Here is a 27,352-nt window from a genome sequence, read left to right as displayed (position 1 = left end):
TCTTCAGACCATCAGGCGCCAACACATGGTGGTAGAGGATTGAAGGAAGCCCCTTTGCTGACCAGCTGTAGCCACTTTTTCAGAAAATGAAGTCCTTCACGTGCCCCACTAAGTGGGAGGTGTGAGCGGAGACATCCAACACTATTCACAAGTTCTCTTTCAAGATTTATTGAAATCACAGGGGATAAATAGGAAACCAGATGCATGGAAAGGAAGCACAATAGAAAAGAAATCCTAGGAAAATGAATGATGTACGACTTCAATCGAATATTTGGAAGAAATTTAAAGGATAAAACCTAATACCTTGTATTAAAATACCAGATCAAATTAGAAAAATTTCGATAATGAACCCCTTATAAAATGCAATATTTGCCTTTAACCATCCATCCATTCTCTACTATGAAGTCAACATGTTCAGCCGAAAGATTGAGATTAGACGGTTCTATCTATTCCAAGAAATAGTTTCCTAAAGACTCATGAAAAGAGAAAACTGATTTGGGAGAATTCGGAGGAGAAAATGAAAAGGGGAAATGTGAAATACACTAGTGAAGACACTGGTGAGTGCTGGTGTTCCCGAATCTAAGCAATAAGTAGAAGATGACAGGAAGGGAGGTGTAAATTCTCCAAGAAGGATTAATGAAACTGATTCCGAAAACCAAAGCTTCTCCCAAATTAAAGGCAATCCAAGGCCAAAAGGACCCAGACTATTCAAAATACGCAAAAGTAAAAATTGCACGAGAAAGAGTAAACTGAAAACCGTGTGCAACTGAGCCTGAATGGGAGCATCAATGAATGTGTTTGAGTCCCAGTCTCCACCGCCCCAGAAATAAGTGCTTTTTGCACCCCTGATGCCCCTAATTTTCCTGCATTTTGGTCCACTTTCTTATCTCTCCCCCCCCCCGCAAATTCGGTTCCGTGTTGGTAGATGGCAAGGTCAGAGAGAAAGGGCATGGCACCACTCGTCTTTATTCCTAGAAAGTAAATCGCACTTTTGTCCGGCTTCGCATGATGTGACCATAGCATCTTCTCAGGGTACACTCTGGGTCTACAGCCGGTAAATATTTCCAACCTAGGATATCATCCTAAGCTTCCTTAAAACTGAAGGAATTATTCTCAGGTAAACTCAGCTCTTGTATAGTCAAGCCTGTGGCTTCCCTTTAGGGAGTTGTTCCATCTTGCATTGGGTCTTCCTCTTTTCCTCTTGCTCTCTACGTGCCCCAGCATTATTGTCTTTTCCTGAAAATCTCTAATTCCAATCTGCATTGTCAACATTAAAGTTGTTTAGCTCCTCTGCAGTCATGATTTTAGTTTTCTTCATCTTAGACTTCAGGTCTGCTTTGGTACTTTCTTCTTTCATTTCACTACCGGTCATTTCAGGTAATTGCTGCTTTCTGCCAGTGTGACGGTGTCATCTCCATACTGTAAAAAAATTCTACCATTTTTCTTTCCTCCTTTATCTGAATCCAGTCTGGTATTCTGCATTCTTGGTACAGATTGATCAGATGAGGGGATACAATAAACCTTTGTCTGACACCTTTGCCCATCGGAAACCATTCTGTCTCTCCATATTCTGTTCGAATCTTCTTGTCCACAATATAACTTGTGCATCATGACGCACATCCCTTTCTTTCAGAACACCCCACAGTTTCTTCCAATTCTCACAGTCGGAGTTTTTGCTCTTTGCTCTATAAAACAAAGATTCATCTCCTTCTGAAACTCTTTGGTGTACTCCAGTAGATAGCACATATTTACAATGTCATCTCCGGGCTTTTTCCTTTTTAAATTCCTCTTCAATCTTAACGGCCATTTCTACACCTTTATTTCCTTTAAGGCTGTATATATTAAAAACATCACATCTTGAAAACGGCTTGAATGGTTAACTCCACGGAAGCTGAAGACTTCTACACAGCTGTCAGTTGTTAGTGTTGCCCATTTACCAATTTTCTTAATATTGTGGAAGACTCCGGTCTCTCTTCTTTGGGGCATCCTGTGAATATCCAAGGGAAGGGCAATGTTTTACGCAGGGCAGGTAAGAGGTGCAGAACCAATGCCAGCTGGCTTCTCATCCAAGCTGGGTGAGTCCTATCTTTAGAAAAAAGGACGAACAATCCCAGGAGGAACAGGGTAAAGATGTGTTATAGGATTCTGCAAGAGGATTTCATTACAAAGTTCCCGTTCCACTTTGTTACAGATGTCCAAATGTGCACAAATGGAAGTGATTGGTACGATGAAGTATGATAAATACTGTTTCCCGGAAAATAAGACCTAACCTGGTTTTAAATTTGTAAACCGCCCAGAGTAGACCTTTGGATGGGCCAGATAGAAATAAAATAAACAAACAAATAATTAAAAATAAATAAATACAAATACAGTGGTGTCTCGCATTATGGTGTTAATTTGTTCCAACAAAATCGCTGTAGAACGAAAACATTGTAAAGCAAAATTTAAAAGCCCATAGAAACACATTAAAACCTGTTTAATGCGTTCCGATGGGCTTAAAACTCACCGTCCAACGAAGATCCTCCATAGGGCGGCCATTTTTGCTGCCCGTCTTGCGAGGAATCTGTCCCTAAACACAGCGGGGAGCCATTTTATTTACCCTGTGGCCATTTTGAAACCGCCAATCAGCTTTTGGAAAATCGTCGTTTTGCAAAGAATCGGTTCCCAAAGCAGGGAACCGATCATCGAGAAGTGAAATTCGCCCATAGGAAACATCGTTTTGCAATCGCAAAAAGTTCATCATAATGCAATTTCGCTGTTAAACGAATCGATTGTAATGCAAGGCACCACTGTATAAATAAATAAATCCTAGTATGATTTTTCAGGAAGTTTGCAATATATGCCCTACCCCAAAAATAAGCCCCAGTTAAGTGAAACCCCACCCTCAGACATTGTGCAGCAACCAGTAAATGACATGACTGTAAAATAAAACATCCAGTCTTATTTTCAAAGAAACACAGTAGCTATTACTGTTAAGTAATTTGTGTTATTCAAGGTAACAGGAGTTGACAAATAAGAAACAATCCAAAGATATTTGGGGAGTATTCAGCATATATTCATAAAAGAATATTATTGGTGCAGCGTTGGAATATTCTGTGCAGTTTTAGAACAGGTTGAAGGAATGTACTGTTTTTGGAAATGTTCTCTTAAATAGGCTTTGACATTTAAAGGCTTTGTTTACACTTTGTCCTGAGTAACAAGATAAGACTTCTGTGTAAATTATCTCTTCATGAAGAAAATATGAAATGAAAGCAAAACATTTCTCAAATTCTGGCATTTCTATGGTTTCTCACCACTGGGCATTCTCTGGTGATTACGTATGAGAGAATTCCATGGAAAACATTTCCCACATTCCTGGCATTTGTATGGCTTCTCCCCAGTGTGCATTCTCTGATGATCAACAAGGTGTGAATGCTCAGAAAAATTTCCCAAATTCCTGGCATTTCTACGGTTTCTCTCCTGTGTGGACTCCCTGGTGTCTCCGAAGTGCAGAACTGTCAGCAAAACATTTCCCACACTTTTGGCATTTGTATGGTTTTTCTCCTGTGTGGACTCTCTGGTGAACAGGAAGCTGAGATTTTCGAGTAAAACATTTTCCACATTCCTGGCATTTGTATGGTTTCTCTCCTGTGTGGAATCCCTGGTGTCTCCGAAGTGCAGAATTGTGAGCAAAACATTTCCCGCACGTTTGGCATTTGTATGGTCTCTCCCCTGTGTGAACTCTCTGGTGTCTCCGAAGTGCAGAATTGTGAGCAAAACATTTCCCGCACGTTTGGCATTTGTATGGTTTTTCTCCTGTGTGGACTCTCTGGTGAACAGGAATCTGAGATTTGCAAGCAAAACATTTCCCACACTCTTCGCATTCATATGGTTTCTCCCCTGTGTGGACTTTCTGGTGTCTCCGAAGTGCAGAATTGTGAGCAAAACATTTCCCACACTCTTGGCATTTGTATGGTTTTTCTCCAGTGTGGACTCTCTGGTATTTCAAAAGGACTGAATTGTGATTTAAAGATTTTCCCCATTCCTGATATTTGTAGAATTTCCTATTATTGTCAATACTCTGGCGCAGGTCAAGGAGGGAATTCCTTTCCAAACATTTCCCATTTTCCTGATACTGGTATTTCTTTTCTTCTCTGGCAATTTTCTTGTGATTTCCAGGTTGTGTTTTTTTATTAAAAGCTTTCCTGTATACTTTTCCCCTGATCCTTTGGTCTGAAGTGTGTTCTTTCTCCTGAAGTGTAGGTGCCACACTTTTAACAAGATCTTGCCTACACGTGGTGTTTTGGTAGGGCCCTCCTCTGGTGTAACTTCCCTGATCTGATGGAAGAAAAAGAGCATAGAATAGATTCAGTGATTTATTTTTATCACTTGAAGTATCACCAGTTACCAAGACGTGTCCTTTAGAGTGAGAGAATTCCCTGGTGAGAACATTATATCTACAGGGAAAAGAGCCATTTGAGGAGAGTCACTCTCTTTCTCCCCCCTCCCCCAAGAAGGTTTGAATGAGCAGCCAACAATTGTCAGTGGGACGCGAACATGAAGGTTCCCCACAGAAATGTTGTAGAACATCCCGCCCTGTTGTAAAAGAAAACCAACCTCTTACGTAATGCTCCCACAGTTTGTGGTTGTGACATGAAGAGATAGTAGCCAGGAATTCAGGAGGTCCCATGGCTGCCAAACGACTTTTGCCCCAATCTAGATTTGAAAAAGGAAAAACGTTCTGTTTTTTCACAATGAACGAAAACATTTATATTTAAGAAATCATTTCTTATTTATAGACTTGGATGAAGTTGTTCAAAAATACTGTTTTGCTGTTCTTTATCTCTTTCTCTTGACCTTCCGCCTAACAGGATAAGAGTGATTATTTCTTTTTTTCCAACTTGCTTTAGCCCCTTCCACTTATCCATCATCAGATGGGCTGTGAAGAAGGATCCACCAGAGGGTGTCATTTTGGTGGGAAAAGGAGCAAGAATAAAAGGAGGAGAGAAGGAGGGGGAGGGGCCGTTGGGAGTGAGGGGAGGGGAAGGCTTGTTGGGTGACAGAAGCTGAAGAGGAGCGAGAAAAGGACTGGGGGGAAATATGTAGTACAAGAGGAGCCCTGAATATAAGGAATAGACAGAGTTCAAAGTTCCCAGAGAGTATACGGAGATGGACTGGAGAAGGAAGGTATATAAAAAACCACCTTACTTGGGAGAAACCGAAGAGAAGAAGAAAAGGAAGAATTACAGAGAGTGGCAACAGCCAGAAGCCCAAAGACGGAAAAATAGGTCATGTCTCCACCGTCCTGGGCAACCCCGTGGAGCGGGTCCCTTCAGGCCAAGGCTAAGACCGAACCCTGGCAAGGAAGGTGTGGGAGCCTCAGGTGGAGTGGGTTTTCCGCCCTCCCTAATACGGTCAGACACAAAGATAACTCAGGAGTCACAATTGGGAATCCCATGTAAATGCCAAAGGTCAAGTTCCACCCCTCTGCAAGGGGAGAGGGACGAAGGAGAAGACAAGGTATCTCTGAAACCAGACTCAGAATCTGTTGTTGATGTTGAGCAAGACAATTTGTCAAACACGGAAGGACTTTTGTTGGAAACAAAAAGTGTCCTCAAGGCGTCCATCGAGTGTACACCAGAAGAGAAAGAAAGGAGAACCAGACAGGATTACAAACCCCCTGAGTGGCAGGCAGTAAAGACGATTTTTCTAACTTGATCTCCACAATGCTATGATGCAAGGCTGAGGGGCTTTTGCCCTTGAGGCAGATCAGCTCCATTTCCCATTGAACTTCACCAATGACCAGGCTGCCCAGGGATAATGGCATCTTGGATTCAGTCATACTGGGAGACCCCACAGGAGTTCCCTACTCTTGTTTTAATCACCTCCATCCCCATTAACTGGTGTCACTGCTCTCCCTTGAATATTGCCGTTACTGCACTTCGTGTGAACCAGAGAATCACGGAGCCTTACTGAGGGAAGCCACCATCTGACGGTTCTCCGCCGTGACGTCCCTGTGGAGGGATCTCTCATCCGGATCCAGCAGGGCCCATTCCCCCTGGGTGAAATTAACAGCCACCTCCTCAAAGGTCACCGGACCCTGGAAGAAAAGAAATTTTTACCAGCATAGCTGTAAAAGAATCTTATGCGTTTTGTGAAGCAAAGCGAAGATGGTGTGGCCAGGATTTTTTTTCACCAGGTTTCATTTGGATTCTTTGAGTGCAATTTACTGTCTTCCTAAAGGAAGTTGCTTTTACCCCAGAGTAGGAGTCCTATGGACCCAAGGCTCCCTCCGGGCAAGAGGCTGCACATTTCAGAATCTCACTTTCTCCGGAATGGCAGCAAGAGGGAGGGCTGGACTTTCCTTAAAGGGTAGAGAGGGATCTTGAGCGGTGCAGGGCTAACAGTTTACCTCCCTTAGAGACGCACCAAAGGTGAGAAGTGGTGAACTCGTGCCATTCAAAAATGTCTACAAAAACAAGAAATTAAAGAGAGGAAACAAAACATCCAGATGGAAAGTCCAGCTTCCAGCTTTCTGATTTCTCGGGCGTGGAGAGGCCTCCAAATTGAAAGGCCTCTCAGGTTTCGCAAAGGCCCTTTTCTTAGGGAAAGAAATTGTGACTATTTCTTAATTTTAAACTTAGTTAGGCTGATCTGGTCTTAGAGGTAGCCTTTGAGGGACTCTGTATTTTCCTTCTTACTACAGATGCTGAGTAAACACTTAATGGAAACAGGAGGAAGGGACGCGTTTTATATGCTCCCGTAGGACTCTTCTCATGTTTTTGGCTTTCCCTGAGGAAGAGAAAAGGATACAATCTTCCTAGAAATCCGTTGCCCCCCTACCTGATCCTGGTCCTCCCCATGAGAAAGAAGAGCAGACAGCGGGTTTCTTATCATAGGCATTGTTGCAACTCCTGCAGGAGAAATGAAAAACAGTCCCAATGATTTGGCTGATTAAAAACAACCCTTTCGCAACATGATAGGAATCATCCAAATAAGATGGGTTGGGTGCTTGGGTTTTTGGATGGATGATGAAATACTCTGTCCTCTCAACACACAAAGAGAAAAGTATAAAAGAAATCCCTCCAGAGAAAAAGAGTGAACTTAAAAACACAGCCCTTCCCAGTGGGAATCCTTACCTTTCCAGCGGGCACCATCATCATCATCATCATGTTCCTCCCTTCTTAAGAGCTTACTCTGCCTCCTGTTTGATGGAGTCTTCTCAGTTGCAAGGAAATCCCACTGAACCCCCAGTGAGAGGTTTTGGATCGGAGCAGTAGAGGGTCCAAGCCATGGAATTTCAAAATGGAAAAAATCACAAAAGAACAGAAATCTAGGCTGATAAAGTTCTGCTATGGAAATATTTCCCCACCAACAATGGGTCAAGAATTTGGGGATATTCTCTAACAATACGTACAATTGGGGGCAGACTCCCTCCCTATGCGTACTGGGGTATAGAGGCCATACGCTCCCCACCCTTCTTTCACAGTCACCGGGAGGAACTGCTGTCTCACCTTCTGCTCTTCCTGCCTCTTCTCCTCGGCCTGACTCAGGAGGAAGCCTTCGGCCAGGGCCACCGCCTGGGAACTGGTCTCCGCTCCACATTCCCTCACCCAGCTGGACATCTCTGGGGGAAGGATGGCCAGGAACTGCTCCAGGATCACCAGGTCCAGGATCTGAGCCTTAGTGTGCCTTTCTGGCTTCAGCCACCGACGGCAGAGATGGTGGAGTCGGCTGCAAGCTTCTCGGGGCCCTTCCGCTTCCTCGTAGGAGAAGCATCTGAAGCGCTGCCACTGCTCCGGTGAGCTGACAATGTGTTCATCCAGGACATCCTGGCTCTTTCTTTCCCACAAACCAGCACTCATTTCATTCTGCATCCTATGGGGGTCTCTTCCTGCTCCAACACCAGCTGACTTGTCCTCTGCCATCCCCGACCTGTGCTGAAAGGAAGGCTGCCATGAAGTTGCTCTTTAAATAATTAAGAGAGGTTGTGTGAAGGCTGACTTTGGAGATTCCATCTCATTCAAAAGGAGAGATAGGGAAATGCCAAAGATAAAACAGAAATGGGACACCTGAACAGCTTTTTTTCATTTAAAGTGGGAGCTTGCCTTTTTTTTTTGTATTTTTTATTTTTTATAAGGGATAACAAAAAGGAAAAGGGAATTGGGATTGATGAGGAAGAGGGGAGACAATAACATACTTTCATCCATTCTGTACCTATTGCCATATCAAGATTTTAAATTATTCTATTTACTCTTTTCTGCCTTCTAGATTCAGTTCTCCTTTCAATATGTACTGTTCACAAGCTGCCTGTTGATTCTGTCCACTTGTTAAATAGATCCCATCTTTCTGTTGCCTTTTGCAAGGGATAGTCCTTCATGACTTCTGATAAAATGTCAATTTCGGCTATTTCCCGTATCTTTTCAATAAGATCTTCTTGTTTCGGTACCGTTGATCTTTTCCAATTTTTAGCATATAAAATTCTAGCTGCCGTAACTATGTATATAACTATACAATTCTTTGACTTATCTATATTTTCAGGTATCATACTCAATAAAAACAGTTCTGGGGTTAATGGCACTTTACAGAGCAATATTTGTTCCAACATTACATGTACTCTTTTCCAATATTGTTTCGCTACTCCACATGACCACCACATATGATAATAGCTTCCCACTTGTGATTCACATTTCCAACACTTATCTGATACATCTGTATACATCTTTGACAATTTTTCTGGGGTCATGTGCCATCTATAAAACATCTTATATATATTCTCTTTAAAGTTCATCGATCTTGTAAGCTTTATATTATTTGGCCATATTTTCAGCCATTGATCAATATCAATGTTATGCCCTATATTTTGTGCCCACTTAATCATACATTCCTTAACCATTTCATGTTGCATCTTAATTTCCAACATATAATTATACATTTTCTTAACAGTTTGTTCTTTTGAACCTAATAAAAGTTTGTCAAAAATCGTTTGCTCTAAGTAGAAGCCTTCTATTTTATCTTTTGTATATCTAGATTCTAGCTGTGCTCTAGGCCACCACTCTATATATATATTCTGTGACTCTAGCTCTTCTTTAGACTTTAGTTCACCATCCTTTTTTAATACATCTTGATATTTTAAAAAGTTTGTTTTTGTCATAAGACTGGGTTGGATAAAGGCCTCTAACGGTGACACCCATACAGGTATTTTATAATAAATTTGTTGTACAATTTTTCTCCACATTCCCAATAAAGCTCTTCTTATCATATGTGAATTAAAATTTTTTTGTTCTTTGTCCTTTTTATACCATAAATAGGCATGCCAGCCTAATTGCAAATCATATCCCTCCAAGCTAAGTAATCTATCGTTTTCTAGAGTTATCCATTCTTTTATCCAATCTAGAATACAAGCTCTATAATACAGAACCCAGTCAGGAAGACCAAAGCCACCCCTCTGCTTAGCATCTTGCATTGCCTTAATTTTAATTCTTGGTTTTTTAACTTGCCATATAAATCTCATGATTATCTTATTAAATTCTTTGAAAAATGACTGTTTTAATATTATAGGGATTGACTGAAATAAGAATAGGATTTTTGGTAAAATAGTCATTTTAATTGCTGCAATTCTTCCCAACAACGATAGTTGTAATTTGTCCCATTTCTCCAAATTGTTCTGTATCTCCTTCATTAGTTTCATGTAGTTATCTTTGAATAATGTACTTGTCTTCTTTGTAATTTGTATTCCTAAATATCGAATTTTCTTCTCCTCATGAAACTTCGTCTTCTCTATTAGCTCTTGTCTTTCATGTTCTCTCATGTTTTTGGTAAGTAATTTAGTCTTCTTTTGGTTTATTCTCATTCCTGCCATGTCACCAAAAATTCTTAACGTTGTCATCAGGTCCTCTATTGAATCCAATGGTTCTTCTAATATGATAACTAAATCATCCGCAAAGGCCTGGAGTTTGTAGACTTGACCTTTCACTTTTAATCCTTTCAATTCTTTTTTGTTTCTAATTTGTTCGTTTAGTATTTCCAGAGTCAAAATAAACAGGAGTGGGGAGAGTGGGCACCCCTGTCTAGTACCTTTCTGTATTTGGATTTCTTTTGATAGTTCGCCATTAATTTTTAAGTGGGAGCTTGCCTTGAGGGGAGACCCAGAAAGGTAACCAACCCCAGACTGCTCCGCCTCACCTTTCTCAGCCATCCTCACCCAAAGGGACACCCTCTGCCTTTGATCCTCACCTGCCTTTTAACCCATCCCTGTCTATGGCTACCTCTTCAAGAGTTCATTGATGAAAGGAAACTCAGAAGTGATCACTCAGAAGCTCCTTCTAGTTTTCCTGTGCAAAAACAATAAAATGCATTGAAGATGTAACATGCAAAGTAAAGGTAAAGGTTCCCCTTGACATCTAGTCCAGTCGTGTCTGACTCTAAGGGGTCGGTGCTCAGCCCCGTTTCCAAGCCTTAGAACCAGCATTTGTCCATAGACAGTTTCCATGGTAACGTGGCCAGCACGACTAGACTCAGAACGCTGTTACCTTCCCACCATGGTGGTACCTATTTATCTAAACGCATTTTACATGCTTTCGAACTGCCACGGGAGATCACTCCATTGCGTGGATTCGAACTGCTGTTCTTTCAATCTTGCAGCCAGACTCCGTGGTTTAACCCGCAGTGCCACCACGTCCCACATGCAAGAGGTAGTTTTTAATATAAGAAATTTAAAAACCACTGTAATATCTCCTATTTATTTTTAAGGTAGACTACTTTGGAAGAGAGAGGTTCTATTTGCAAGTAGCTCCTACATGAGCTAACAATTTTTTTCCTAGCCTCCCCCACCCACCCACCGCAGTAGACACAGAAACATCTTTGCTTGTGTTCAGTCAGAGTTGATGTGAGGAAGAGGAAAAACAACCTCCTTCGCCATCAGGTGCCGAAGAGAGGGAAGCCCTTCCTTCTCCCCCTGGCCGGCTTCCTTTCCTGGGGTGGAGATGAGGCCGAAGGGGGGGGTCCCAATTCTCTTCCTCCCCCACAGCCCCAAATTCAACCCCCTTCCCCACCGGAGACACGGAGGCCCTCCTGGCGCCCAAGAGCCCCTTCCCGGCGGACCCTCTCCTGGGGAGGGAAGGAAACCCTTGCCCTTGGCCTCAGGCAGCGAAATCTCTTGGGCCGCCTCGGCTCTCCCTCCGAAGGGCCCTTTCCCTGACCCAGATCTCCCCACTGACTGGGGGGGCACCCTCTCTCTCTCTCCTTCTCTCTCTTCCCTCCCCAGACCTTTCCCTGAGACGAAGGGCTCACCTTCCGCCCTCCCCACCCCCCGCGGCCCCCTTTGAAGGAGAGGATCCTGAAGGAGAGGAGAAGCCCTGCCCGGAACAAGAAACACGCGCAAGTCCCGGAGGAGATCCCAAGCCCCCGTTTCCTTCCGGAAGGGAAAAGAAAGGGAACAGGAAGGGGCTCCCTTGAGGATGGGGGACCCTTTGTTATGGAGGACTCTCCACCACTTCCTGTCTATCCCGTATTTCCCCACTTCCTGTCCACTCTAGGAATCAAACTCTTCAGGTGGTGGTCAAGAGGGAAGCCGAACTTCCCCGCCAGAAGGTTTGCCTTCTCAGACAAGCGGGATCTCTTCCTCCCTTCCCGGCTTGGAGGAAAGGCTTCCGGGACTTTCAGGCCCAGGAAATCCCTCGGATGCCCCGCAGCTCTTTCTGCCCCAAATCCAACCAGCCATTCATTCCCCACCGACCTTCTTCTCCTCGACCTCCTTCTCCATTTGCAGGACGTTGGAAGGATCCCTTTGGAGCCTCCGATGCCCCCACAAATTTATCTAGGAGGAGAAGGGTCGGAGGAGTCTTCTGAATCAGAGTTAGGTTATAAATGGAAAATTATAAAAGGTAATTTCAAAACAGAAAAGCAGATCAAGGCCTCTGCTTCCAAATCCTCCTGTCTAGTGAATTGCATCTCATAGAGCTGGAACGCCTTCCCTGTCAGTTTATTGAAAAGCAAAAGTAGCAAAGCATAAGAGCTTGACAAAAGTTCCAGCAGTGACTACAAAAACCATTCTCGGGTAGCCTACACAACGTTTACAGAGCTCAAGGCATGGTAGGGCTTTCCCACAGAAGATAAGAAAGACTTGTCCAGCCAAGCAATACTTGCAAGCGCATACAGAGTTCTCCATAGCATAGTGTGGACATGCTAAGTCAGAATGATGACCATTCATGATGATAATGGTTCTTTTCATTAACTATCTCCCTTACATCCTTCTTCATCCTTCAATTCACAGGCTTCTAGGGCTCCACCAATTACATGGCTTGTTTCAATTTTAAAGACTTGATCTTAACTCCATAGCCCATAATTCCTTCAAATGAGATTTGACCAGACACAATCTGAGGTTTTTCGGGCTCTCTGGCCATGTTCTGAAGGTTGTTCTTCCTAACATTTCACCAGTCTCTGACAGAGTGCTATCCTCTGAAGATGCCGGCCACAGAGACTGTCGAAACGTTAGGAAGAAGAACCTTCAGAACACGGCCAAAGAGCCCGAAAAACCCACAACAACCATTCGATCCCGACTGTGAAAGCCTTCGCGAATGCATACAGAGTTCTCCATAGCATAGCGTGGACATGCTAAATCATGATAACTGTCATGATCGTGAAAATGTAGGTTAAAGCATGTATGAAGATGGGTTGTGTAGTTGTGAAGAAATGTAAAATGGATCCATATTGGTTCTGTGTGAGAATGATTTTGAATGCTAGGAATGTTGTCCAAGAGGGCTGTGGGAATATTTTTCTTTTAGACAGTCCCGCCAAGACAATATAAAAAGACCAGACACTTGTTATGGCGGAGAAGAGAGTAGAAAGAGGCAAACAGCACCTACTTTCTCACGAGAAGAGAAGGAGGGGTTACTTCTACCACCTTGTGTTGTGACTGAATGACATCATGGAAGACGAAGAAGACAGGAGGAATGTATTCTTCAAGGCTTTCATGGCGGGGATCTGATGCTTGTTGTGGGTTTTTCGGGTTCTTTGGCCATGTTCTGAAGGTTGTTCTTCCTGACGTTTTGCCAGTCTCTGTGGCTGGGATCTTCAGAGGATGGGAGTAGGAACTCTGTCCATGCTCTGTTCGTACTCCAGTCCTCTGAAGATGGTCAGAATATAGAAATTTTGTAGGCCTGAACATGTACAAGTGTATCATTAACGAGCTGCCATTGTGCACAGATGTGAGAATGCTGAATCACTCTGGAGATGATGCAGTGACTTGAAACCAGAAGAAGACCAGGTGCAAAGGATGAAGTCATCTGTCTTCTGATTGGACAAAATATGCCATGTACATGTATATAAGTGGACTGTGTCTTTGCTTCTCTCTCTTCCTCTTCCACCACTTGCTGCCATGCATGCTGTTCATTTGTAGAAAGAGTTCCTGCCATGCTGTTGAGATGCCTGCCTGTAAATATATGTAAATACTTGTAAATACAACCGTCTTGCAACAAAGATGAACTTGTAAGTGTCTTCAATCACTCTGCGTATTTCTACTGTTGCCAAATTCCTGACAAAGATGCCGGCCACAGAGACTAGCGAAACGTCAGGAAGAACAACCTTCAGAACACGGTGAAAGAACCCGAAAAACCCACAACAACCAAGACAGGAGATGTTTAGAACTTTTGCCATGTGCAGTGTTCCTTCTTTTTCCTTTGTCGGAACCAAAGATTTTTCTACGTCTTTTTTCCTTATGCCCTGCGCTAGGAAAGGACTTGGAGGATGTAGAGAGAGAGTTTAAGGAAGTGAAAGGGGGAAGGCTTTGTGCCTTTAAACTGCCCTAAGGAAAGCTTTTAGAGATGTTTAGAATTTTGTAATCAAAAGGGAATTAGTTGCCTTAATTTTGTAGTTGTAATGAGCCTTAGAAATGTATTATTGCTGTGCTTATGCATCAGACTGACGTTATTCTGTAAATCTATATTTTTTTCAATAAAAAGATAAATTATAAATCTTTTGGTCTCCATGAGAGTTCGCTCTTTGCCTCCAACTTTTGCTCAAATAAGATAGGAGCTGTTTTTAAACCCAAATCCAAACTGGTGTTTATTTCTTTAGTTAACGGCAAAACTTCTGTTAACAAGTCATTCTGTAACATCTCTCGCGGGGCCAACAGGGCTCACAAGGCCAACCAAACTTCGGAATCGAAAGGATTCAGGGATTTAACCTTCCAGGGTCCTGGAACAAACAGGTCATAACTCGGAACATCATCTTCTGTCCCTTCATCTCTCAATAATGGTAAGGTTTCTTCATCACCATCCGCTCTCCATACCAGGTTTCCTTCTTCCACAAGTTGTCCCCATGGTCCCAGAGGTACATCATCCTCCGCGCCTGCTCTGCACGCCATGCCTGACATTCTTCAGCTTCCCGGGCCACTGCTTCTTTCTCCTCTCTCAGGCGTCTCCTCCACTCTTTTGCCTCAGACTCATCCCAGTAAGAAGGAAGCTTGGGAAGTCCCCTCCTGCGGAGGTAGTCTGCCTCTTCCCTTGGCACTTTTATCTTTTCCCATTTCCCACTCCATGGGTCTGTGAAAAGGTTCATTATTTCCCTCAGGCGACCCCTCCATGGCGGCACAAAATGATAACGGACGCGTCTTTTTGCATTTAACATCAGAACTTTTACTTTCTTTGACATCCACCTGCACTTCTTCGAATGACAACAACGGTTCCAACATCGGCAACTGGCCGTTAACATTAACGTTCAAACTGTGATTAACGTCCCATTGAGTCAGCGGTGTGGTCCTCCATGTGGCTCCTTGGGCGCCATCCAAGGATTCGGGAGACTCTTCACACCGCAGATTGTCCCACAGCATCTGGACCTTCAGGCAGAGATGCTGTGGCGCTCTCCCTAGCTCTTATTAACTCAACCTCCCTTGGGGCCACAATCACGTCCCACTCCCGGACAGTTATTCGGTGGGGTATCCCTTGAGGATCAGGAGGATTAGGCAGTAAACCGCCTACTTTTAGATTCGGAAAGTCTCTCACCAACCCTTGAAATCTAACTTTCTCGAATGCTCTCCTTCTTTCCTCTTTTTTCCTTTCCTCATATGCTTTCACCACCGAACTGAACCATACAACCCCTTCTTCATCCTTGTACTCCTCTCCAACTGTCACTTCTGACTCCTCCCACTCTCCTTCAGCCAAGCATACCTCTACCTTCCCTTCCCCCTCTCCTTCTATTAACTCTTTCTTGTCTTCTTCGCCACTTTTACTGTTAACCTGTTGTTTCCTTCCGTTGTCTTTGTTTTTTATTTTTATTTCTGCGGACGGCTCACTTCTACCTTCTAACCCTTCACAGGGTCCTCCACCCAGAGAAGTTCCCAACCCCCTGGTATGTTGTCCTGTGCCCTGTTTATAATCCCCACTCCTGCTTCTGCTACGGACCTCCCTTGCTCCTCTCTTCCCACCAGTTCCTCCTCCGTTTGTGTTGCCACCGTCAGACCCCGTAGATTTACTTCCAACTCCCGGGTGTCTATTCCCTGGTGTAACTTTCTTGGACGGGTTGGCGGCGGAGTGGTCTGCACCTCTTTAGACGTCTTACTTGGGGACGGCACTCTGAGGAGAGCCTCTATGCCTGTCACAGCCATTCCCTAAGGGGCAGGCAAGGCCACAGATTGCTACAGAGTCCTACTTCATTGAGCTGTAGTAGATTTTAGGACTACCAAGCTCTTGTGTATCTTCTTGCTGAACTTAAGTGCAAGCATTTTTTAAGGACAGACTTGTGAGAAGGGGGTCTGTAATACTTCCTGGCTGAGGTCACCCGGACTCTACCCAGCTGTTAAGGGGCCTGCAGGCTCCCAATTGCTCTCTGTCCGCTGATCAAGCTCTCCCTAACAGGACGCTGGGTCATGATGATGATGGTTCTTTTCATTAACTATCTCCCTTACATCCTTCTTCATCTTTCAGTTCACAGGTTCTAGGACTCCACCAATCACATTGGTTATTTCAATGTTAAAAGACTCGCTCTTAACTCCACAGCCGTAATTCCTTCAAATGAGGTTTGACCAAACATGATCGGAGGTTATTCAAAGATGCTATTTATTTCAAGATTTACTTAAATTGCAGCAGCTAAACGCAGTAATATCCATGAAAGGAAGGCGCAATATTGTGATCTTGTCCAGGGCGCTTGCCTCCTTTACTTTATTTTTCTTCAAAGAAGAGGGCAGTAAACCAAAATCCTCTAAAAAAACAGGTTTATTGTTTAACAAGTCGTCTGCTTTATCTATGCTCATACTTTCTGTTTCCAGTTTCACCAATAAGTCATCAGTCTTAACCTTAGTAAAATGCGATAAATCTCCCTGGAACGATAAAAGAAAAGAACTGGTAGCTCCATGGGTCCACTTCGGTATGGTCCCCGATACATCAGGTGCATTGTGCACTAATGTCATGGCTGAGGATGGTAAACCCAGCCCACCCGTGGCTCCCAAACCTTCTTGCCCTAGTTCTGTCTCACTTGTGGTCGGAAGGGACTGGGACCCAGGGATCTCCAGACATCTCTGCTCTCTTCTCTGCTCCTCCCTTTGCTGACAAGCCTTATATTCTTTCCCTTGTCTCCTTTCTTCTGCTTCCCCCCCCCATAGGGTGCTTTTCTGCATAATCCCTAAGGACTCTAAACTCTACCCACTCCCCTGTCCAGGGGTCTTCTTCCACTAATTCCACTAACTACTCCTCAGGTTTTAAGGTCTCCTCCTGTGCCCAACGTGGGCACAGGAGGACACCTTGGAGAGACGTGGTGGCGCTGTGGGCTAAACCACAGAAGCCTTTGTATGCTGCAGGGTCAGAAGACCAGCAGTCGTAAGATCGGATCCACGCAACAGAGTGAGCTCCCGTCGCTTGTCCCAGCTCCTCGCCGGCCTAGCAGTTCGAAAGCATGTGAATGCGAGTAGATAAATAAGTACCATCTCGGTGGGAAGGTAAACAGCGTTCCGGGTCTAAGTCGCGCTGGAGACGTGACAACGGAAACTGCAACTCCACGGCTTGGAAATGGGGATGAGCACCGCCCCCTAGAGTCGAACACAAATGACTAAATGTCAAGGGGAACCCTACCTTTACCTGTGCCCAACAAGCTTCTACTTCTTTCTTTTTTGAATCCCCCTTTTTCCTTCCTGTCACTCTCTTTTACAACTTCCTCGTTTCCCGCCCATTTGGCCCCCTCTGGTGTTTCTGCCTTTATTTCCAATTGCTTAAACCCTTCTATAATGGTTTCCGTCCCATCCTCTGTCTTTTTGATTGGAGAGACCTACGGTAGAGTACCCTTGGGGTTACTCTCAGCCTCACAAATATAAAAGAAATTAGAAAATAAAAACCATGGAATTTCTAACACAGTGCTAGAAAGAAATTAACAGTGTAAAGTGGAATAGGCTGTACTAAAGTATCAGGTGAAATTAGTTATGCAAAATTAGCCAGAGTTAACCATCTGTAAAATACAAATTTGACCCTAACCTTCCTCCTGGGATCGTTTGTCCTTTTTTCTAATGATAGGACTCAACCAGCTTGGATGAGAAGCCAGCTGGCGTTCGTTCAGCTCCTCTTACCTGCCCTGCGTAAAACATTGCCCTTCCCTTGGATATTCACAGGATGCCCCAAAGAAGAGAAATATTAAGAAAATTGGTAAATGGGCAACACTAACAACTGACAGCTGTGTTGAAGTCTTCAGCTTCTGTGGAGTTAACCATTCAAGCCGTTTTCAAGATGTGATGTTTTTAATATATACAGCCTTAAAGGAAATAAAGGTGTAGAAATGGCCGTTAAGATTGAAGAGGAATTTAAAAAGGAAAAAGCCCTGGAGATGACAGTGTAAATATCTGCTATCTGCTGGAGTACGCCAAAGAGTTTCAGAAGGAGATGAATCTTTGTTTTATAGAGCAAAGAGCAAAAACCCTGACTGTGAGAATTGGAAGAAACTGTGGGGTGTTCTGAAAGAAAGGGATGTGCGTCATGATGCACAAATTATATTGTGGACAAGAAGATTGGAACAGAATATGGAGAGACAGAATGGTTTCCGATGGGCAAAGGTGTCAGACAAAAGAGGCATTTTATCCCCTTATCTGATCAATCTGTATCAAGAATGCAGAATACCAGACTGGATTCAAATAAAGGAGGAAAGAAAAATGGTAGAAGAATTTTTTTTTACAGCATGGAGATGACACCATCACACTGGCAGGAAGCAGCAATTACCTGAAATGACCGGTAGTGAAATGAAGGAAGATGTAGCAAAGCAGACCTGAAGTCTTAAGATGAAGAAAACTAAAATCATGACTGCAGAGGAGCTAAACAACTTTAATGTTGACAATGCAGATTGGAATTAGAGATTCTCAGGAAAAGAGAATAATGCTGGGACACGGAGAGAGCGAGTGGAAAAGAGGAAGACTCAATGCAAGATGGAGCGACTCCCTAAAGGGAAGCCACAGGCTTGTGTGTACAAGAGCTGAGTGTACCTGAGGTAAATTTCTTCAGTTTTAAGGAAGCTTAGGATGATATCCTAGGTTGAAAACATTTACCGGCTCCAGGCCCAGAGTGTATCCTGAGAAGATGCTATGGTCACATCATGTGACGCAGAAGGACAAAAGTGCGATTTACTTTCTAGGAATAAGGACGAGTGGTGCCATACCCTTTCTCTCTGACCTTGCCATCTACCAACACGGAACCGAATTTGAGGGGGAGAGAGATAAGGAAGTGGACCAAAATGCAGGAAAATTAGGGGCATCGGGGGTGCAAAAAGCACTTATTTCTGGGGCGGTGGAGACTGGGACTCAAACACATTCATTGATGTTCCCATTCAGACTCAGTTGCACACGGTTTTCAGTTTACTCTTTCTTGTGCAATTTTTACTTTTGCATATTTTGACCCATAGTCCCATAATCTGGCTCCTTTCGGCCTTGGATTGGCTTTAATTTGGGAGAAGCTTTGGTTTTCGGAATCAGTTTCATTAATCCTTCTTGGAGAATTTACACCTCCCTTCCTGTCGTCTTCTACTTATTGTTTAGATTCGGGAACACCAGCACTCACCAGTGTCATCACTAGTGTATTTCACATGTTCCCTTTTTATTTTCTCCTCCGAATTCTCCCAAATCAGTTTTCTCTTTTCATGAGTCTTTAGGAAACTATTTCTTGGAATAGATAGAACCGTCTAATCTCAATCTTTCGGCTGAACATGTTGACTACATAGTAGAGAATGGATGGATGGTTAAAGGCAAATATTGCATTTTATAAAGGGTTCACTATCGAAATTTGCATAACTGTAATTTGACCTGATATTTTAATACAAGGTATTAAGTTTTATCCTTTAAATTTCTTCCAAACATTCAATTGAAGTTGTACATCATTCATTTTCCCAGGATTTCTTTTCTATTGTTCTTCCTTTCCATGGATCTGATTTCCTATTTATCCCCTGTGATTTCAATAAATCTTGAAAGAGAACTTGTGAATAGTGTTGGATGTCTCCGCTCACACCTCCCACTTAGTGGGGCACTTGCAGGACTTCATTTTCTGAAAAACTGGCTACAGCTGGTCAGCAGAGGGGCTTCCTTCAATCCTCTGCCACAATGTGTTGGCGTATGATGGTCTGAAGACACAGCGCTTAGGATCGTAGAGATGCGATTTATTAGATGGGAGGACCTGAGACTGCTGTCCTTGGATGTTGTAGACTAGATTTACATTCGTGTTTTGAAATTACCTTTTAAAAGTCCCCATTCGTGACCTAACTCTGATTCCAAGGACGCCTCTGACCCTTCTCCTCCTAGATAAATGCCCCCCCCCCGGAGCCTCCCAAGGGACTGATGTTTCTTTCTTCATCTCGCCCTAAAGAGTTAAATGGATAGAGTTTTGCTTCCTAGAGTAGAATGGGGGGGAATGCGGTAGATGGAGAAGTGTCCTGAAGAACAAAGAGTCCCCCCTCTACGGAATACTCCCTGTTTCCTTTTTTTTTTCCTCCTCTGAAAGGAATCTGAATCTTGGGGTCCTCCAAGAGCTTGTACGTGTTTCTTCTTCCAGGATACTCTTCATGATCTCCCTCAAAGAGTGGGGGGGGGGGGGGGAGTCCATCATCTCAGGGGTGATCTGGGAGGGATCCGGAGTGAGTGGCACAGGGAGTTCCCCCCTCCCTTTGTTGTTGTACAGTCGTTAAGTCGTGTCCGACCCTTCGTGACCGCGTGGACCAGAGCACGCCAGGCCCTCCTGTCTTCCACTGCCTCCTGGAGTTGGGTCAAATTCATGATGGTGGCTTCGACGACACTGTCCAACCATCTCATCCTCTGTCATCCCCTTCTCCTCCTGCCTTCACACTTTCCCAACATCAGGGTCTTTTCCAGGGAGTCTTCTCTTATCAGATGGCCAAAGTATTGGAGCCTCAGCTTCAGGATCTCTCCTTCCAGTAAGCACTCAGGGTTGATTTCCTTTAGAATGGAATGGACTTGCTCACTGGCTTCTGAGTGCTTAGTAGCAAGAAATGTTACACAGTCTGCTGTCCTCTGAAGATGCCGGCCACAGAGACTGGCGAAACGTTAGGAATAACCACCTTCAGAACACGGCCAAGAAGCCCGAAAAACCCACAACAACCATTAGATCCCAGCCGTGAAAGCCTTCGTGAATACATGGAAAATACCGTTTTCAGGAAAATAAGATCTAACCTTGTTTTAAATTTGTAAAGCGCCCAGAGTAGACCTTTGGATGGGCCAGACAGAGATAAAATAAACCAACAAATAATTAAAAATAAATAAATATAAATACAGTGGTGCCTCACATTATGATGTTAATTTGTTCCAGCAAAATCGCTGTAGAATGAAAACATCGTAAAGTGAAATTAAAAAGCCCATAGAAATGCATTAAAACCTGTTTAGTGCATTCCAATGGGCTTAAAACTCACCGTCCAACGAAGATCCTCCATAGGGCGGCCATTTTTGCTGCCTGTCTTGCGAGGAATCCGTCCCTAAACACAGCGGGGAGCCATTTTATTTACCCAGTGGCCAAAATCGTTGTTTTGCGAAGAATCAGTTCCCAAAGCAGGGAACTGATCATCGCAAAGCGAAATTTGCCCATAAGAAACATCGTTTTGTGATCGCAAAAAGTTCATCATAATGCATTTTTGTTGTTAAACGATGTGATCGTAATGCGAGGCACCACTGTATAAATAAATAAACCCTAGTATGATTTTTCAGGAAGTTTGCAATATATGACCTACCCCAAAAATAAGCCCCAGTTAAGTGAAACCCCACCCTCAGACATTGTGCAGCAACCAGAAAATGACATGATTATAAAATAAAACATCCAGTTTTATTTTCAAAGAAACACAGTAGCTATTACTGTTAAGTAATTTGCGTTATTCAAGGTAACAGGAGTTGACAAATAAGAAACAATCCAAAGATATTTGGGGAGTATTCAGCATATATTCATAATAGAATATTATTGGTGCAGCGTTGGAATATTCTGTGCAGTTTTAGAATGAGGTAAAGGAATGTACTGTTTTTGGAAATGTTCTCTTGAATAGGCTTTGACATTTAAAGGCTTTGTTTACACTTTGTCCTGAGTAACAAGATAAGAATTATGACTTCTGTGTAAATTATCTCTTGATGAAGAAAATATGAAATGAAAGCAAAACATTTCTCAAATACCGGCATTTCTATGGTTTCTCACCACTGGGCATTCTCTGGTGATTACGTATGAGAGAATTCCATGGAAAACATTTCCCACATTCCTGGCATTTGTATGGCTTCTCCCCAGTGTGGATTCTCTGATGATCAACAAGGTGTGAATGCTCAGAAAAATTTCCCAAATTCCTGGCATTTCTACGGTTCCTCTCCTGTGTGGACTTCCTGGTGTCTCCGAAGTGCAGAATTGTGAGCAAAACAATTCCCACACTTTTGGCATTTGTATGGTTTTTCTCCTGTGTGGACTCTCTGGTGAACAGGAAGCTGAGATTTGCGAGTAAAACATTTTCCACATTCCTGGCATTTGTATGGTTTCTCTCCTGTGTGGAATCTCTGGTGTCTCCGAAGTCCAGAATTGTCAGCAAAACATTTCCCACACTCTTCGCATTCATATGGTTTCTCCCCTGTGTGGACTTCCTGGTGTCTCCGAAGTGCAGAATTGTGAGCAAAACATTTCCCACACTTTTGGCATTTGTATGGTTTTTCTCCTGTGTGGACTCTCTGGTATTTCAGAAGGACTGAATTGTGATTAAAAGATTTTCCGCATTCCAGATATTTGTAGAATTTCCTTTTATTATCGATGCTCTGGCACAGATCAAGGAGGGAATTCGTTTCCAAACATTTCCCATTTTCCTGATACTGGTATTTATTTTCTTCTCTGGCAATTATCTTGTGATTTCCAGGTTGTGTTTTTTTATTAAAAGCTTTCCTGTATACTTTTCCACTGATCCTTTGGTCTGAAGTGTGTTCTTTCTCCTGAAGTGTATGTGCCACTCTTTTAGCAAGATCTTGCCTACACGTGGTGTTTTGGTAGGGCCCTCCTCTGGTGTAACTTTCCTGATCTGATGGAAGAAAAAGAGCATAGAATAGATTGAGTAGTCTATTTTTATCACATTAAGTATCACCGCTCACCAAGGGGTGTCCTTTAGAGTGAGAGAATTCCCTGGTGAAAACATTATATCTACAGGGGAAAAAACCATTTGAGGGAAGTCACTGCCCCCGATCCCCAATAATGTTCAAGTAAGCAGCCAACAATTGTCCCATGACTGCCAAACGACTTTTGCCCCAATCTAGATTTGAAAAAAGAAACACGTTCTTTGTTCACAATTAACCGAAATTTCTTATGTATAGACTTTTGATGAAGTTGTTCAAAAATAAAAGTTTTGCTCTTCTTTGACTCTTTCTATTGACGTTCCCCCTAATATGGTGAGGGAGATTATTTCTTTCTTTCCCCCTTGCTTTAGTTCCTTCCTCTCATCCATCATCAGACGGGCTGTGAAGAAGGAGCCACCAGAGGGTGCCATTTTGGTGGGAAATCGAAAAAGAATAAAAGAAGGAGAGAAGGAGGGGGGAGGGGCAGTTGGGAGTTAGGGGAGGGGAAAGCTTGTTGGGTGACAGAAGCTGAAGAGGAGCGAGAAAAGGACTGGGGGGAAATATGTAGTACAAGAGGAGCCCTGGATATATGGGAATAGACAGAGCTCAAAGTTCCCAGAGAATATGCGGAGATGGACTGGAGAAGGAAGGTATATAAAAAACCACCTTACTTGGGAGAAACCGAAGAGAAGAAGAAAAGGAAGAATTACAGAGAGTGGCAACAGCCAGAAGCCCAAAGACGGAAAAATAGGTCATGTCTCCACCGTCTTGGGCAACCCCGTGGAGCGGGTCCCTTCAGGCCAAGGCTAAGACTGAACCCCAACAAGGAAGGTGTGGGAGCCTCAGGCAGACTGGGTTCTCCACTCTCCCCAATACGGTCAGGCACAAAGATAACTGAGGAGTCAGAGTTGGGCAGCCCATATAAATGCCAAAAGTCAAATTCCACCCCTCTGCAAGGGGAGAAGAATGAAGGAGAAGACAAGGTATCTCTGAAACCAGACTCAGAATCTGTTGTTGATGTTGAGCAAGAGAATTTGTCAAACACAGAAGGCCATTTGTTGGAAACAAACAGTGTCCTCAAGGCGTCCATCGAGTGTAGACCAGAAGAGAAAGAAAGGAGAACCAGACAAGATTACAAACCCCCTGAGTGCCAGGCAGTAAAGACGAAAATCCATTTTCCAACTCGAGTTCCACAATGCTCTACTGCAGGGCTGAGGGGCTTTTGCCCTTGAGGCAGATCAGCTCCATTTCCCATTGAATTTCACCAATGACCAGGCTGCCCAGGGCTGATGGCATCTGGGATTCAGTCATACTGGGAGACCCCACAGGAGTTCCATATTCCTGCTTAAAGGATCCCCATCCCCATTATCCCTGCTCTGAACTAGATATTGCTGTTACACTGCATGAACCAGAGAATCACGGAGCCTTACTGAGAGAAGCCACCATCTGACGGTTCTCCGCCATGACGTCCCTGTGGAGGGATCTCTCATCCGGATCCAGCAGGGCCCATTCCTCCAGGGTGAAATTCACAGCCACCTCCTCAAAGGTCACCGGACCCTGGAAGAAAAGAAAATCTTTCCAGCATAGCTCTAAAAGAATCTAATGTGTTTTGTGAACCAAAGATGAGATGGGGTGACCAGAATATTTTTCACCAGGTTTTAATTTACTTATATCTTTTTTTAATATATTATTTTTGAACACCCAGAGTGGCCTTGTTGCCAGATGGTGCGGGATATAAATATAAATAATAAACAAATAAATATGAACCAAAGATAAGATGGCGTGGCCAGAATTTCTTTCACGAGCTTTCATTTGGATTCTATGGGTGCAATTCACTGTCTTCCTAAAGGACGTTGCTTTTACCCCAGAGTAGGAGTCCTATAGACCCAAAGCTCCCTCCAGGCGATTGGTTTCTCTGGCATGGAGAGACCTCCAAACTCAAAGGGCCTCTCAGGTTTAGCAAAGGCCACTTTCTGAGGTAAAGAAATTATGACTATTTCTTAATTTTAAATTTGGTTAGGCTGATCTGGTCTTAGATGTAGCCTTTGAGGGCCTCTGTATCTTCCTTCCTACTTCAGATGCTGAGTAAACACTTACTGGAAACCAGAGGAACGGCGTAAAAGGTGTTTTAGATGCTCCCTTTTGAACTTTATCATGTTCTCTGCTTTCCCAGAAGAAGAGAATAGAATACAATCTTCCCAGCAATCCGTTGCCCCCCTACCTGATCCGGGTCCTCCCCATGAGAAGGAAGAGCAGACAATGGGTTTCTTATCACAGGCATTGTTGCAGCCCCTGCAGGAGAAATGAAAAACAGTCCCATAGATTTGCCTGATGAAAAAATAACTCTTTCCCAACGTGATAGGAGTCATCCGCATAAGATGGGTGGGGTGCTTAGGTTTTTTCATGGATGATGAAATACTCTGTTCCCTTGATACACAAAGAGAAAAGTATAAAAGGAATCCCTCACATACTCCAGAGAAAGAGAGCGAACTTAAAGACACAGCCCTTCCCAGTGGGAATCCTTACCTTTCCAGCGGGCACCATCATCATCATGTTCCTCCCTTCTTAGGAGCATACTCTGCCTCTTGTCTGATGGAGTCTTCTCAGTTGCAAGGAAATCCCACTGAACCCCCAGTGAGAGGTTTTGGATCTGAGCAGTTGAGGGTCCAAGCCATGGAATTTAGAAATGGAAACATCACAAAAGAATAGAAATCTTGGCCGATAACTTTCTGCTATGGAGATATTTCTCCACAAACAATGGGTCAAGAGTTTAGGGGTATTCTCTAACAATACGTGCAACTGGGGGCAGATTTCCTCCCCATGCCTACTGGGGTATAGAGGCCATACGCTCCCCACCCTTCTTTCACAGTCGCCAGGAGGAAATGCTGTCTCACCTTCTGCTCTTCCTGCCTCTTCTCCTCGGCCTGACTCAGGAGGAAGCCTTCAGCCAGGGCCACCGCCTGGGAACTGGTCTCCGCTCCACATTCCCGCACCCAGCTGGACATCTCTGGGGGAAGGATGGCCAAGAATTGCTCCAGGATCAACAGGTCCAGGATCTGAGCCTTGGTGTATGTTTCTGGCTTCAGCCACTGATGGCAAAGAAGGTGGAGTTGGGTGCAAGCCTCTCGGGGGCCCTCTGCCTCCTTGTAGGAGAAGCATCTGAAGCACTGGCACTGCTCCTGTGAGCTGACTATGTGTTCATCCAGGACATCCCGGCTCTTTCTTTCCCACAATCCTGCACTCCTTTCACTCTGCATCCTATGGGGGTCTTTTCCTTCTCCAACGCCAGCTGAGCTGTCCATCATCTCTGACCTGTGCTGAAAGAAAGGCTGCCATGACATTGGTCTTTAAATACAGCAGACCCTCTACTTACGGAATTAATCTGTACTGAAATGGTGGCTGCAGGTCGAAAATTCTGTATGTCGCGTCTCCATTGACCTACAATGCATTGAAAACATATTAATCCCATAACCGGCCATTTTTGTCCCATTTTGTTGTTTTTTTCTGGTCTGTAGGTCGATTCTCCGGCTGCAAGTCGAATCTAAATTTTGCGGCCAGAGAAGTCTGCAACTCGAAAAGTTTGTAAGTCGAGCCGTCTGTAAGCAGAGGGACCACTGTAATTAAGAGAGTTGGTGTGAAGGCTCACTTTGGAGACTCCGTCTCATTCAAAAGGAAAGGCAGGGAAATGCCGAAGATAAAACAGAAATGGGACACCCGAGCAGCTGTAATATCTCTTATTTATTTTTAGGATAGAGTACTTTGGAAGAGGGAGATTCTATTTGGAAATAGCTGCCACCTGAGCTGTCCTTCTGGAAGATAATTTTTTTTTTCTAGCCTCCCCACCTACCGCAACAGATACACAAAAACCTCTGCTTGTGTTGGGTCAGAGTCCATGTGAGGAAGAGGAAAAACAACCTCCTTCGTCATCAGGTGCCGAAGAGTTGGAAGCCCTTCCTTCTCCCCCCCCCCCCAGCTGGCTTCCTTTCCTGGGGCGGAGATGAGGCCGAAGAGGGGGTCCCAATTCTCTTCCTCCCCCACAGCCCCAAATTCAACCTCCTTCCCCACAGAAGACACGGAGGCCCTCCTGGCGCCCAAGAGCCCCTCCCGGCTGAACCCTCTCCTGGGGGAGGGAGGGAAACCCTTGCCCTTGGCCTCAGGCAGCGAAATCTCTTGGGCCGCCCCGGCTCTCCCTCCGAAGGGCCCCTTCCCTGACCCAGATCTCCCCACTCACTGCCTGCCTGACTGGGGGGGATCCTTCTCTCCCTCTCTCCCTCTCTTCCCTCCCCAGACCTTTCCCTGAGACGAAGGGCTCACCTTCCTCCGCCCTCCCCACCCCCGCGGCCCCCTCTGAAGAAGAAGATCCTGAAGGAGAAGAGAAGCCCTTCCCGGAACAAGAAACACGTGCAAGCCCTGGAAGATTCCCGAGCCCTCCGTTTCCTTCCGGAAGGGGAAATAGAGGGAACAGGAAGTGGCTCCCTTGAGGATGGGGGACCCTTTATTATGGAGGACTCTTCGCCACTTCCTGTTTATCCAGTATTTCCCCATCTCCTTTCCACTCTAGGAATCAAACTCTTTAGGTGGTGGTCAAGAAAGAAGCCCAACTTCCCCGCCAGAAGTCTCGGCTTCTCGGACAAGCGGGATCTCTTTCTCCCTTCCTGGTTTGGAGGAAAGGCTTCGGGGACTTTGAGACCCAGGAAATCTCTCGTCTGCCCCCTCAGCTCTTTCTGCACCAAATCCAACCAGTCATTTATTTCCCCACCGACCTTCTCTTCGACCTCCTCCTCCTTTTGGAGGTAACAGGACTTTGGAAAGATCCTGTCACATACATCACTGATGGTA

At 44.3% G+C, this 27,352-nt stretch overlaps 1 protein-coding gene and 1 pseudogene across 2 annotated transcripts; both read right to left on the bottom strand.

Annotated features, from left to right (window-relative positions):
• Positions 1-152: 152 nt before the first annotated feature.
• LOC140703965 (uncharacterized) lies at positions 153-27,307 on the bottom strand (annotated as a pseudogene). Its single transcript, XR_013542622.1, has 6 exons — positions 25,408-27,307; positions 25,040-25,163; positions 24,735-24,805; positions 23,944-24,070; positions 21,592-22,482; positions 153-4,024 (listed from the first exon to the last, which is right to left on the bottom strand). The product of XR_013542622.1 is annotated as an uncharacterized LOC140703965 (transcript).
• On the bottom strand, positions 4,295-11,343 carry LOC110071387 (zinc finger protein 215). Its single transcript, XM_078388187.1, has 6 exons — positions 7,494-11,343; positions 7,119-7,221; positions 6,823-6,893; positions 5,865-6,079; positions 4,597-4,695; positions 4,295-4,317 (listed from the first exon to the last, which is right to left on the bottom strand). The coding sequence occupies exons 1-4, from the start codon at positions 7,905-7,907 to the stop codon at positions 5,939-5,941; spliced, it is 729 nt and encodes a 242-aa protein (XP_078244313.1). The 5' UTR covers positions 7,908-11,343; the 3' UTR covers positions 4,295-4,317; positions 4,597-4,695; positions 5,865-5,938.
• Positions 27,308-27,352: the final 45 nt, after the last annotated feature.

This window comes from Pogona vitticeps, chromosome 2, assembly GCF_051106095.1.
Source record: "Pogona vitticeps strain Pit_001003342236 chromosome 2, PviZW2.1, whole genome shotgun sequence".
Taxonomy (NCBI): domain Eukaryota; kingdom Metazoa; phylum Chordata; class Lepidosauria; order Squamata; family Agamidae; genus Pogona; species Pogona vitticeps.
The sequence above is the reverse complement of the archived record's forward strand: the minus strand, read 5'-3'. Positions and strand labels throughout refer to the sequence as shown.

What these genes read in the sequence shown, in the direction of transcription:
- LOC110071387 (XM_078388187.1), bottom strand. Translation starts at nt 7,907, where the DNA reads ATGGCAGAGGACAAGTCAGCTGGTGTTGGAGCAGGAAGAGACCCCCAT. An exon ending in AGAGGCAGGAAGAGCAGAAG is followed by an intron (nt 7,222 to 7,493) that starts GTGAGACAGCAG and finishes CTGGGGGTTCAG; the next exon opens with TGGGATTTCCTTGCAACTGA. An exon ending in TGATGGTGCCCGCTGGAAAG is followed by an intron (nt 6,894 to 7,118) that starts GTAAGGATTCCC and finishes TTTCTCCTGCAG; the next exon opens with GAGTTGCAACAATGCCTATG.